We start from the raw sequence: 14,305 nt of genomic DNA, 5'->3' as shown, positions 1-14,305 counted from the left end.
TCCCTTTAAACAGGATGGCCAAAATCCAAATGGATGATCGCGCTCAGCTCAGATTGATATAACCACCCCAGACCATGACGGACCCGATGCTCGCTCCATCTGAGAGGCTCCATCATAGCATCCGCTGACTCTCGTCAAAAATTAAAACCCACCCACAATAACCTTTCCATTGCATCTTGATAACATGTCCAATTCAAATAAAGCAGAAGTTGCCTAGTCACTCTTGGCATTTGCCTTAGTACCTGTCTTTCAATTGTCTTTGCCTGTCCTAGTTCTCCTGCATGGTGTCACCTCAGTGACTGCAATGGGTACCTACCTGAACGGAGTAAACTTCGGGTGACCTTACTGCATGCCCTCAAACATCTCTAGGCCTTAAGATCAAAGCATCAGGCTGCACGACGTTAACATGAGTAACAGCAGTATGGCTGTCTAACCAACCAGCAACAGCAGGGGCGCTGACAGAATGGTGGTGCCAGAAGCATTGATGCTATTATCTTGAGAGACAACCACAGGTTTGTGCTCCACAGAGCATCTTCCACTCCCACCGGGCAGTGTCTCAGCAACCCTAGCAAACCTGTTGAAGGACAGTTGAGCACTGTAGGGTCTGATGGGGGTGTGGTGTATTGAGAAGTGTGATGGCTTGGTAATTTACAGGAAAGAAGAGGTCATGTGAAAATGTATTCATCGGCTTTGATCATGTGTATGAGGTCATGAAACTTCTGCCACCATTGTCAGAGTCTGAGTATTTAACCCCATTGCCACCTGTTCCCACTCCCTGCTGCTGCTCACCCATTCAAAACCTTACCCTGCTGTGGAAACACGGCCTCTCTCCTCGCTTTTCCTCCAACGCTAGTATCCCCAATAAGCCACCTGAAGGTCTTGGACCATACAGCATCTTGGAACGCTCCGGCTTGGTGGCCCATGTTCCTTTCCAATACTAATATTTCAATCTAAGTTATTTATAGCTTTCAGTTGTTCAACGCAGCTTCCTTTTAAAGGGGACAGTGTGTTGTTTAAGAGGTGTAGGCTCTTTGGAACACCTCCTGGCCTCTCTCACTTCCTAGGCATCCTTTTATCCATACAGCAAACCAACAGTCTCGATTGTGCTGAGCTGCGCACCATTGTCATATAAGCAGGAGGCCGGAGCCAATACAGATCATTAATTATAATCCTTTTGCTTGAAAAAAGTACAAACCAAAGCTGTCTCGAAGTAACTTTGTTCTATGCCAAGTTAACTGCTCTGAGGAGTGCAATAAAAGAGGAGAAATTTTTAGTTGAAAAATAGCAAAAGTCACACAAATCTTGCAGAAATCTATAAAAATATCAAACTTCCAGTGAAATTTCATCCTTTTTTCATAAATTTGGCTAATGTGGTTCATATTAACTTTCAGAACTGACTTAGTGATGTAATTCTTTATCTAATAATTTAAAATTTCCCATGTCAAAGTTTTTGACATGGTAGCAAAATTGTATTTGATTGTTCTGTTTTTAGAAGGAGCTAATTGCCTCCCACAGAACATTTGTTGATGACCCTGTCTTAATGTCTGAATCAGTGATGTGGGATTTGAAAATGTTATCAGGTGACTTTGAAGACTGAGTAACCTTGTCACCTATTGCATTCCATTTTCTAATATTGTCATGTTAAACCCCATTTAATGCAATCTCAACATGCTGTTTACCCACAAACTGAATTTTGAACACTATCCTCCGCATCATAAGGATTGCCTATTTCCATCTCTGTAACATAGTTCACCTTCAGCTCCACCTGAGCAACTGTTACTGAAATTGTCAACTGTCCCTTTATCGCTTCTGGATTCAGATATTCTCACGCTCCCCCAGACCACCATCGACCAGCTGTAAATTTCAGCTTGTCCGAAATCTGCTGTTCGTCAAGCCCACCACATCTAATAATTTCTCTGTTGTGCCAGCTGATTCCTTTTAGTGTGTTTGCGTTTTCTCACGACCATGAACATGCGCCATCTTGAAGGATCATTTCCCTTGACAGGGAACCTTGTGTGTGGAAACTTCTGGTTTGTTGCATGGGCATGCTGGTTAGAGGGAGCAGTGATGTCTATATCCTACTCTATATCAATCCTGCTGCCCTACCAGCTCTCATTGTTCTACATTGATTCTTGGTAGTGCCTCAGATTGAAAATACTTATCACTGTATTAATATTTCTGTGTGCTCTTGACACTCTCTCCCCAACTTGCTATTTTCTAAAATGCTTCAACCTCGCTAATCTCCCAAATCACCCTTTCACTGATTTCTTGGGTCCATCTTATCCTCCCTCATGTTTTCACCATTCATGGTTGTGACTTTAGCTGCCTGGAATTTTATTTCATAAGCTTCCCCATTTCCCGTCCATGCTGAAGACACTTCTTGAAGTTCACCTCTGTCACCAAGCTTTTGTCATTCTTCTTACTAACTTAGGGGCTGAATGGCCTGCTCCTGTTCCAGTATTCCTCCTGTAGCTCAGCATCCATTTATTTGATTACTCACCTGAGAAGGACCATGGCAAAATCTGTCTATGAAAGGCACTACATAAATGCAAATTGTTATTGCTTAACATTATACTATAAATAGGATCTGGATTGCGGAAACACTATAATCTATTTTTATTGCCTCTCTTGATGAAATGCAGTTGGATGAAGGCTGGATGGATGATGATCGAAACGATTTCCTCGATGACTTGCATATGGACATGCTCGAGGAACAGCATCACCAGGCTATGCAGTTTACAGCCAACATGCTTCAACAGGTACTGAGAACATAAGTTTTTGAGAAGATTTGTAGCTCGGGTTGTGGATGAGGTTGTGGACATGCTCGCCGAGCCACTGGGTTTGGTTGCACGCTCGGCGAGCATGTCTACAACCTCACTGAGAACATAACTTGAGTAACTGTACCTAAAACAACACTATAGCATAGAAATTCAATTCCACACTGGCCTTCATCCAAATGCAGCTTGGCAGAGGGAAATTCTTCAATGTTAGGCTGCCTGCTTCACTGACAGGAGCTCTCGGGTAGTCCTGGAAAATTGGTTGGAATGACCTACTGGAGAGATCCTAATGCCTGTGATGTCAGGGCAGCATTATTTGATTTGATTTGATTTATTATTGTCTTCTGTACCTAGGTCCAGTGAAAAGTTTTAATTTACGTGCAGTACAGGCAGATCATAACACAAAGACCTTAGGGTGATTGAACAGAGTGAGGAACACAAAGTTACATCTGCAAAGAAGGTTTATTGAGGTTTAAAAATGCAGAACGAGTGTAAGGGAAATGTGAGAATAAAAGCTGCTGTAGAGAGCTTTCAGAGAGTCATCCTGTGTCAGTGCCATCTTGAATCAAAATGACTGATTCTGATTGGGATTCTTGCTCTTCCTACCAACATAGATAGGCTTTCTGATATTTAACTTGTGCTTCTGAAGAATGGTCAGTAAGGCAGACCCTACCACTGACCTATTCTTTGCTACTATCACTAAAGGAATCTTTAGCAAGCATTAGGCCTCTAATTAGCAGTTCAGGGAAATCTAGATTTGTGTGCCTGAAACAAATTGACCCAAATGTTTTAGATATGGAATTAATATTGAGCATGGCCTTCCACTGTTAAATTAGTATTGATACAAATTTCAGTCTCATGTTTTTCGCAGTGGATGTCACACGTAGTTATTTGGCTCAAATATTATCTACAATATATCTCGCCAATGAACAAGTGTTAATTTTGAAAATTTACAACAGAAAGGATTACAGATAAAGATCTCAGAATACTTTAACATATATGCAGCACGAAAACTGTGTTCACTCCAGTTTTTAATAAATATTCAGGTTTGTTTTTGAGTTGTGCTTGTGGCATTAAAGGATGTCAGATTTAAAACGCAGATGAGGAGAAATTATTTCTTTCAAAGGGTCGTGTGTCTGTGGAATTCACAACCTCAGAGTGCGGTAGATGCTGGAACATTGAGTAAATTTAAGGAGGAGACAATAATGCACAATGGGTTGAAGCGTTATGGAGAGTGGACAGGAAAGTAGAGTTGAGGCCGAGATGAGGTCAGCTGTAATCGTATCAAATGGTGAAACAGACCCTAGGGGCTAAATTACCTGCTTCTGCTCTGAGTTCTTAGGTATTTTATGCATATATTGTTTCTCATTACCGGTAGTTTCTGGGCTTGTGTTAGTATTTATCTTGGGTAAATGTTACTTCTTTTTAAATTTAGAATTCCTGTGAATGAATAATGGAACATCCTCTCATCCTTATGGTGTCTTCACACATTTGCTAAAAGTAAACTCCTGGCATTACTTGTATGAAATTCAACAAGGTCAACCATTACGCTGTTGCTGCACTACACAAGTCATTGGGAATACTTTAGAACTGCTTTCAGGTCTCGCACAGCTCGCACTTCTTTCTCTCATTTTTATCATCATACCGCTTACCTCACTTTCCCTAAGCACTAAGCTATTTTACTATTTCACCTGACAGCCTCCCGCATTTTGTCTTTCAAAATTTGACCCCATTTTCCCCGCCATTTTGAATTTTCTTAATTGCGTTTTGAGACTTTGCAGATTTCCTGTCTCATATCATTTCACTTTGTTGTTTATTGCCTCTCCTTTTCTCAGAAATTAAACTGAGGGGCAAGATTGGTATAGTCACAACAACAGCCAGCAACATATCTATCCTATTCATGTCTCAAACTGCTTCTACCTCATAAAATATCAAATTACCCATATAAATATGTATGTTCTTTTTGACTATTGACCCTTAAAATGAAGCATATGATGTGAATCAGTGAATTACTGAGTTGTGATTACAGAAAATTACACCAAGTCGTGGTCAGTTTCTGAATCATCACCCTACACTGAGAGAGTTTCTTTTTTTTGGTCTTACCAAAAATGCTACATTAAATTTAACAATCACATCGAGGTTTGGGCTGTTAGCACATCTGTTCTGTAACTGCTGTAACAATTTCCTGCAAGCGCTGCCCAATGCACTCCAGCCAGAAAATACTGCAAATTGTGATGTAACAACAGCTAAACCTGTTTGTCCATTGTTGCAGTAAATGTTCTACGATGTTATCCACCAGAAATATCCTTATATCTACTGTACCAGCCATTCTCCCATCAATTTGCATGTAATAATAGAATGTTTAGACTAGTTTAGACTCTAAACTAATTTACTTTCACTACCACTTCTTTCTCTGAAAATTTTAACAACTGCACTTTATGCAGTTAGAATTAACACTTAATTTGTGAAGTACATGTTCCAGATGCTGCGAATATTTCATTTTCATGGGTTTATTGCCAGTTTGACAGAGGCTTTTAAACAATACAAGAGTAGATGTCATCAGCTCCCCATACGTAGAAAAGCTGTTCTGCAAATATTTAAATTATCGAAGTATTTTCTGAGCCACCCCATTGTGACGCAGCTCCATGGCAGGGAAATCTTCAACCCAGCCATTGTGACCCAAAGATATGGACACTACCAATACACCGCAAGATCCATACTAATATTTTGATCACACCAACTGGAATCAATAGCAATGTACATCTGGAAACGAAAGAATGATAATTTGTAATTTTTGAAAGGAGTACATTGCTCTTAACGGAAATATTTATTTCAATTTGTTGTAATCCTTGTACCATTCTGTAGTGAAAAATCTGGCTGAGCTAAAATTTTGTTTCAGAAACAAAAACAACTATTGCAGCCTGATCACAAGGCAAGAGTTGGTAAGCACCACTATTGCTTTTCACATTAAGTTCATTCATCCTTATCTTGAAGTTTGTTCTGCACAATAAGGTAGCAGCATCTATTACTCCCCATGCTGTGAATTTCTGATCTGTGTTGTCTGGGGACGATGCCAAGTCGAAACAGGGGAAGTCAGGGGAAACAATTGTAATTGGGCATGGGCAACAGCACTCAGATGCCACAAACAAAAATGTTGAAAATGACAAACCAATAGCTGCTCCTGAACATGAGGGGATCAAGAGAATTCAGAACCAAAATGATTGTGTATTAATCATTACATATATATTAATTGTGTTTAATTGCATGCAGGTAATGAGCATTAATTCCGGTTTCACTTGAACCCTTATTAATACAAACAAGTTAAAACTTGGATTAGAAAGTGTATACATGCAACATGTAATTATGTTAATAAATATAAAAGTGTATAAAGATTGGCTCCAGTTTTATCCTTCACCAACAGCTTCCAGGAGTAGAATAATTTGCTTGTCCTGCAAATGGAACAAGAAAAGTAACTAATGAAATTGTAAACTAGTCTATTACTATCATAACAAATATATCTTAAATGACAGCAGTTACAATGACAGAGCTCTTTCTAATAGTTTACATTCTTGCTTTCTAAATGATAGGTTCCTTTGTTCTGGCATGAAAAATAGTCAGATTTAGGTTAACCGACCCTGATTTTAACATTCAAGTTGCAGGTAAGTTCAAATAAAGGCAGAGAATTTATCCCCTCAGATCCTGCTGGCTAAGAATGTAAAAACATATGAAATAAGAGCAGGAGTAGACCATACAGACCTCAAGCCTGCTCTGCCATTCAATATGATCAACTTCTAAGTCAGCTCCATTTTCTCACCTCCCTCTTCATATTCCTGAGAGACCAAATTTCGATTCATCTCAGCCTTATATAAACTCAATGATGGATCATTAAAATAATTCCAAAGATTCACAATCTACAAACTAGAAAAATTGCTCATCATCTCAATCCTAAATGATACCTTACCCTGAGAATATACCTCCATATTCTAGGTTCTCTGCAGTCAGGTGAAACAGTCTCTGTGCATCTGCCCTATCAAGCCCGTTCAGAATTTTGTGACTGTGAATGAGATCATCCCTAATTCTTAGAGTATCCAGGGATTATTAGATCACTTAGCCTGTTACTATAGGCCTTCCCAATGTATCCTTATGTTAATTTGCATTTTGAACAAAAGACCAAGCCAATTGGATCTTGTTTAAGTATTTACATCAGAACCCAATTACTCTGATTGTCTATCTTAGTTGAAGTCTTAGACCTACAACATTGATGGCATCCCTGTGGGGTCAAACATATTGGAAGCTAGATCATGGGCCAGAAGAGGCATGGGTTCCAATGTTTAAACATTTTAGTTTGGGTATCCTTGTGGCTGCCATGGGTCCCACATTTTAGCTGTGGGTGTTACTCGTTTATGGCTCCAAGCCCTTACCCTGATCCCATCTGGAGTCCAACTACTTGCCTGACTACTTGCTAGAGACCACTTCTGCAAGTTGTTAGTTGCAGGGGGCTGGCTCTGCCTTGGTCTAGGTGACAGTCAAAGCATGGAGATAAGCCAGGCCTCCTAACCCTTAAACCCTTCCCCATTTCACCTGCACTGCCACTTCACATGCTGCATGCCTGACCTGCTCCTTCACTCCATCTACCTCCCCCACATTCACTTCTAAAATCAGGGCCAGCACCGTTAATGACTACGTATTTTGGATAAAACATTCGAAATACACAGCAATTTGTTCAGTGTCTAACGAGTTAATATTAGAAAGTTAATCAGATTCTGAAACAATGAGCTGCTTCAGTTTTCTTTCCAATTTCTGTTATTTGTAATATTTTGTAAAAGAAGTCAATGTATACTAACTTAGTGCAGAGTGTTTTCCTGCACAACAGCTTCCCAACCTTTTCACTTTACTGCATCCTATTGATACGACACACTTCAAGTCAACTACATTTCAGGTGACGTGGATGTTCTTAGACTTGTTTTTTTTTGCCTGTTCTCTTCAATGCCTTTGTGTTTCAGAAAAAGCATGAAGAAGAAGAAGGCACGACAGATACAGCCACGATATTGTCAAACCAGCACGAGAAGGATAGTGGTGTTGGGCGTACTGATGAGAGCACTCGAAATGATGAAAGTTCAGAGCAGGAGAACCTCGGAGATGAGCAAACCACTTCCAATACCCTCAGTCGCCACATGAAGCTCATGTACAGCCAGGACACTCTTGGTAGTGGCGACATGCCTTTCAGTAATGAGTCGCTCATGTCGGGCGACTACACAGATGTGGATTTTCTTGGTATTCCGGCTGATGAGTGCGAGAGGTTCCGCGAACTGCTGGAGCTAAAATGTCAGATGCAGAGTGCCAACCGGTATAGCCTGTACTATCACAGCAGTACTTTGGATATGAGTAAAAATGACCAGGAAATTGTTGACCGAGAACTTGAAATGTTGAACGAAGAATTACGCAACATTGAGCTTGAGTGTCTGAACATTGTGCGAGCCCATAAGATGCAGCAGCTGAAAGAGCAATACAGAGAGTCATGGATGTTGCAAGACAGTAGTTTCCACAACTATAACACCAGCATTGACAGCCGTCGACACGAGCTCTCCGACATCACCGAGCTGCCCGAAAAATCCGATAAGGATAGCTCCAGTGCCTACAACACTGGTGAGAGTTGCCGAAGCACACCACTGACATTGGAATTGTCTCCCGACAACTCGTTGCGCAGAACACCTGAAAATGTCAACAGCGAAAGCACCGAGGGAACAGCCAACAATCCTGCTTCCAACGGCTCAGCTCAAAAGCCACTATTGTCCCTTGCCAGAGGCCGAGAGTATAACCCCTCAAAATCCAACTCTGCTACCAAGGAATCTGACCACGGCCACCAGTCTGAGGGAAAGGAGGAGAAAAGTCTTGCCGAGGGCACCAAAGGCCAGGCTTTCACCCATAACTCAGGTTCGCGAAACATCCCCTATCCAACCACATTCCACCATTCCCCATATAGACATGCTCATATCCCAGCACATGCTCAACACTATCAAAGCTATATGCATTTGATACAACAAAAATCTGCCGTAGAATATGCGCAGAGCCAGATGAGCCTTGTAAGTATGTGCAAAGAGCCACCTTCTCAGGAATCCTCGAATCAGTTAGAGCCCAAAATGGAATGGAAGGTAAAAATCCGAAGCGATGGAACCAGATACATTACCAAGCGACCCGTCAGAGATAGACTTCTGAAAGAACGTGCACTGAAGATTAAAGAAGAGCGCTGTGGTATGACCACTGATGATGATGCGATAAGTGAGATGAAAATGGGCCGTTATTGGAGCAAAGAAGAACGTAAGCAGCATTTGCTGCGTGCCAAAGAGCAGAGAAGACGGCGTGAATTCATGATGCAGAGTAGATTGGAATGTTTGAAAGAACAGCAGAGTACAGACGAGAAGAAGGAAGTGAACATAATTGAACTGAGTCACAAAAAAATGATGAAGAAAAGGAGCAAAAAAATATTTGATAACTGGATGACAATACAGGAACTGTTAACCCATGGCACTAAATCACCTGATGGAACAAGGATATATAATTCCCTGTTATCTGTAACTACTGTTTAAGTAAGCTTTTTCACGCTGTACATTTAATACTACCATTTGAGGTAGAAAAGGTCTTGCCTCGTTAAAAGTGGCATATTTTGTAAATATATAAAACGAGCCAGTAATCCATATGTGAATGGAAGTGCTATATACATATCAGAAATTGATTTGATTATTCCTTTGTAGCGTACTTTAAGCAACTACCTGATATCTCGTTTTCACATTGCTTAGAAGTTATTACCTACAAGTTATTACCTTTGGAAATTCACATGCCAATAGACTCTAGTCATTGTTATTATTTTATATAAATTGGAGTCTCCTAAGAGGTATTTAGGTATGAAATGCTATTTGCCTTGTTCACACAACAATTTGCAGTCATGTGTCTTTTTATACAGAAAAAAGATCTGTCTTGAAAAGATAATTTCTTGCTGTTCTACTTGTAACTAGCTTAAATTTGAATCAGTTTTCAGCTGGAAGAATCTGAAAAAATAGTCCTGGAAAGTGTGTAGACTTAAGCATTTCTGCTGGCAAAACAAGCTGCAGTAAGTTAGAATCAACATACTGCAAATGCAGGAAATCTGAAATAAAAACCAAGTGCTGGAGAAACTTGAGCAAGCCTGGCAGCATCTATGAAGAGAGAAACAGTTCATGTTTATGATGTTGTATGACTCTTATTCAATTTAAAACATCAACGGTTTCTCCTTCCACAGATGTGTCCAGACCTACTGAGTACTTACAGCATCTTCTGTTTTTATTGCAGTAAATTAGAGCTGTTTTCTTTGCATGTACATAAATATAATTTGTTTATGTGAAACAGATTGTGTAATTGTGAAACCCCTTGTAGTTAATTGTGTACTTTGTAGGCCTTGATGTATTGACCTAATACAGTTTAATTAATATTTAGTTAGTTACACACTTTTGATGTCTTGTAAAAGATGAATATAAATTATTGTTTTGTATATGAACTTCAGTTGCGTGTTGTACTGCTTCAAATAAACAAATTTGACAGCACCCTTAATTTCAGCACTAGCATTTTGCAGCAGCTAGATCTGAAAATTTGCAATATTAATATTCAATACTTACATTCACAGCCAACATGTCTCGGGTAGCTTGACAAGGAAATTAGTACATCTGAACTTGTCCTTTTCCAATCTCACTCAAATGGCTAATCTAGCAAATCAAATTTGAGTTTAAATGTCATTCTTGCTGGTAACTAGTGAAAATTATTATATCAACTACAGGACACCCTCAAAGGCTGAGTTATTTTAAGGCTCCTAGCACTTGATTCCATCACTTTCATGCAACCATTCAATATTACATTATGGAAAAATTACCTCAATGTAAATAAATATTAAATTCCTGAGAACTGCTGTCATAATACAGTGCACAGTCGACGATTATAGTCACCAATTATTTACAATTTACTGGTCCATCCTTGGAGCATATTTCAGCAGTTTCTTCTGTGCTTTGGATAGCTTGGCACCCCCAGAAAATGATCTCCCCCACCCTTCTACCTTCACTGAGGCCAACCTGACCCACTTCCCACATCTGCTGCCTTACACATCTGGTATCCTATCCCTGCACTCTACCCCCTTCTCCACCTGGCACCCAACCCATTTGTCACCCTACTAACCTGTCAATTTACCCCCTACTCATCCAGAATCCTACCCATCACCACCCACCCCCCTCATGCATGGGATGCCCTCACTTCTCAGTACTTGTCAAACTTAACGTTTGATAGAAGATGTCAAAATGGCTGTCAGGACCTTTTAAGTTTCAGAAGACTGCAGCTGACAGCTTGGAAAACGGGGCATGGTTTGTCTTTCTGTGACAGTCCTACGATACAAAGAAGCATTCACACTGGAAGTACGGTTCCACATTTAGAGTCATCATAGAGTTGTACAGCACGGAAACAGACACTTCAGTCCAACTCGTCCATGATGACCAGCTCCCTTCTTTTGTTTAAAACAAATGGCCAGAGTAGCAATCTGTGAGAGATTGCCTCTTCTCGGAAAATCCAACCATGTACTACCTTAGTGTCTGACCAGGGGACACGGCATTCAAATGCATGGGACAACATAAAGTTACTTTCCTTGTCTAAACACACCCAGACTCACCAGAAAAAATTAGGGATGTTCATTCCAATGTAAGTTAGAAGGGGAGGCACTAGCCTAGCGGTATTATTGCTAGATTATTAATGTAGAAACTTGGCTAATGTTCTGGTTACCTGGGTTCAAATCCTGCCACAGCAGACAGTAGAATTTGAATTCAATTACAAATCTGGAATTAAGTGTTCAATAACGACCATGAATCCATTGTCAATTGTCAGGAAAAACCCACTTGGTTCACTAATGTCCTTCAGTGAAGGAAATCTGCCATCTTTACCTGGTCTGGCCTACATGTGACTCCGGACCCACGGCAATGTGGTTGACTCTAACTGCCCTCTGGGCAATTAGGGATGAGCAATAAATGCTGCCTAGCCAGAGACACCCACATTGGTGAGTAAGTTTAAAAAAAAAAGGTACTGTGTGTTTAGCCGTTTTTATTGCCAAACACCACCACTAGTGGAAAATTCTCATTTCCGAGCGTAAAGTCAATGACGGTTTCAGTTTTTTAATTTGTTTTGATTGTTTCTCTTGATCCAATTTTTCCCATACTTAACTTGACTTTCTCGATATGATCTGACACTGAATTAAATATGCTGGCACTTCCTAGTCAAACATCATCATTCAATTGCAGCTCTTCAGTCTGAACGTTTGTGTGGTTGAGGAGATATGATTTCTTGTCTAAGTGTTCTGTAAAAAGCAAGGCACTGAAATGGCTGCCTCTGCAGCAAGTTCCAGCACAAAATTCCATTGTCACTGTAATACATGGCTGAGATCATTTATTCACTCTGTGAATTCAAATCCCTCCACTAGGACAGTGTGAGGAGAAGTGCCACAAATGGGGCTGGTTTCAATGCAACCTGTTGCAGAGGGAATGATGGTAGCTGCGCCCACTTAATTGTGGGAGACGCAGCACTTACGAAGGGCATATAGAGACTAAACAATAAATGCTGGCTTTGCCAATGATGTTCACAGCCCAAGAATGGTGTTGATTTATTCTCATTGTTTGCAATCTCTAAACTAATCTATCAACCGCACACTGAAACATGTGGAATCACTGAATTATTTCTGGACTTCTGCTTGTCCTGTGCGTACATAGACTACTAGAGTTGTTAATTTCAGTGGTGCAATGTTCCTGAATGAATTCTGACTATTTCACCGTCAGTCCCTTTGCAAAACTTTGGGTCAATAGGTTCTCGGTTATTGAGTGAGAAATTCAGTTTTTTTGGCTAATGTCTTGGATACAAATGTGCCCAATCTCCCATAGTGCATGGGCCACCACATTGGGTTTGGGCCTACTTAGTCCCAGGGAACCAGCTGAGAATGGGAACTTTCTTAAAATAAGAACTCTTCATCTATTAATGGGCCCCTTCCTTTCGGTGATTTTTAGGAATGCCAGATTGACTGTTTCCTAAACTTGTTTGGTAATTCTCATTAACAGGCCATTCAGCCTCTTAAGCATGTTTTGCCATTCTAGTTCCTGACTGATTATCTTCTTCAGACCATTTCCCTATGTTATCTCTATGTCACTTGATAATATTTGGATCTACAAACCTTTCAATTTCTGTCTTGAACATACTCAAAGACTAAGCCTCAACAGCCCTCTGGGGAAGAGAATTCCAAACATTCATTACCCTCTGAGTCAAGAAATTCCTCCCTAGTAAAAGTCCTAAATAGCTTGCCTTTTTTTCTGAGATTGTGTTGCCTTGTTCTTGACCACACCCACAGCCCAGAGACACATCCTTTCTGCATCTACCCTCTTCTTGTCCAGAAGTGATTGTATAAAATTTTAATGAGATCAGCTTTCATTTTTCTAAACGTTAGTCAACACAGGTCCAGCCTCCTCAGTACAGTCCAGTCCAGTGAACCTCTGCTCCTCTCCCTCGGGCAACTGTTACCTTTCTTTGGTACGGGGGGGACCAAAACTGTGCTCAATACTTGAGGTCTGATCTCATCAGGTTCTTTACAATTGGAGAAATACGTCTTTATCCCTGCACAAAATCACCTTCCAACATATCAGCTGACTTCAAACTAAATACGTCTCTGGTTGGTCTGATTGAGCAGCTAGTGAATTTTTTTAGGCCTTGTTTTGCCTCTGTTCAAAACATGAAGATTTTTTTGTGAGCTCCAGCTCATGCTCTATTCAGCGTCCCTGATATCAATGAAATTACAGCCGGGGTTCTGTTCAGCTGATGGTGGTCTCACTGTTAAGTGTGAGAGCTCATTGGGAGTCCTGTCATTTCTGTAGTAGGCATCGCACTATTAAGAAATTAAGAAGGCGTCAGTTATCTTCAGGCATTACCTGTGATTGAGATCGTTGGCAACAGAAACCATGCCCACTGAGGGCTGCCAGCCAATAAGAGATCAGAACCTCATGCCACCAATGGGATCAGTTGTTGCTGGCAGCAATGCCTCCAAACAGAGGATCATTGTAGGACTGCAGGCTAGGGATGGGTGAAGATGGTATCAAGGTCACAAGAAGTGAGATATCAGGGGCAAGGACAGGATGGTGGCTCGGCTTATGTCTGGCCCTTTAATTGGCCACTGAGTTCCTGATCATAAGAGTCTTCTCCCACCCACCCCACAAATCCGCTGACAAATCCTACAGGTTTTGTAGGGCAGCTCTCCAAGGACATGAGCAAGCTATATGACTGCCATTTAATCTCTATATTACTACTAAATAAGCCTGAATATCAGGCTTCAATCAGCTCATTAGTGAGCCTAATTGATAACCCAGATGAGCTGATGATGGCTACCACCATCCAACTTAAATAGGGATGCTTCCTTGTATCAGGAGACTGAGATTTGGCCTCCCCTGTGGTTATGTGAGCCTGGCCACCAGGTTTCCTTCTGCGAG

At 40.8% G+C, this 14,305-nt stretch overlaps 1 protein-coding gene across 4 annotated transcripts in view; it reads left to right on the top strand.

Annotated features, from left to right (window-relative positions):
- Window positions 1-10,010, top strand: part of LOC109933178 (E3 ubiquitin-protein ligase PDZRN3-like) — a 278,746-nt gene extending 268,736 nt beyond the window's left edge. For all 4 annotated transcript variants that reach the window (XM_048606745.1, XM_048606744.1, XM_048606746.1 and 1 more), the window contains 2 exons: window positions 2,643-2,759; window positions 7,781-10,010. In XM_048606745.1, the coding sequence (XP_048462702.1) occupies window positions 2,643-2,759; window positions 7,781-9,364 (1,701 nt within the window). In that variant the 3' untranslated portion in view covers window positions 9,365-10,010. The remainder of the gene's footprint in view (window positions 1-2,642; window positions 2,760-7,780) is intronic.
- The last annotated feature ends 4,295 nt before the right edge of the window (window positions 10,011-14,305 follow it).

The sequence above is a fragment of the Rhincodon typus genome, chromosome 16 (assembly GCF_021869965.1).
Source record: "Rhincodon typus isolate 14 chromosome 16, sRhiTyp1.1, whole genome shotgun sequence".
Lineage (NCBI taxonomy): Eukaryota > Metazoa > Chordata > Chondrichthyes > Orectolobiformes > Rhincodontidae > Rhincodon > Rhincodon typus.
This window is presented reverse-complemented; position numbering and strand designations above follow the sequence as displayed.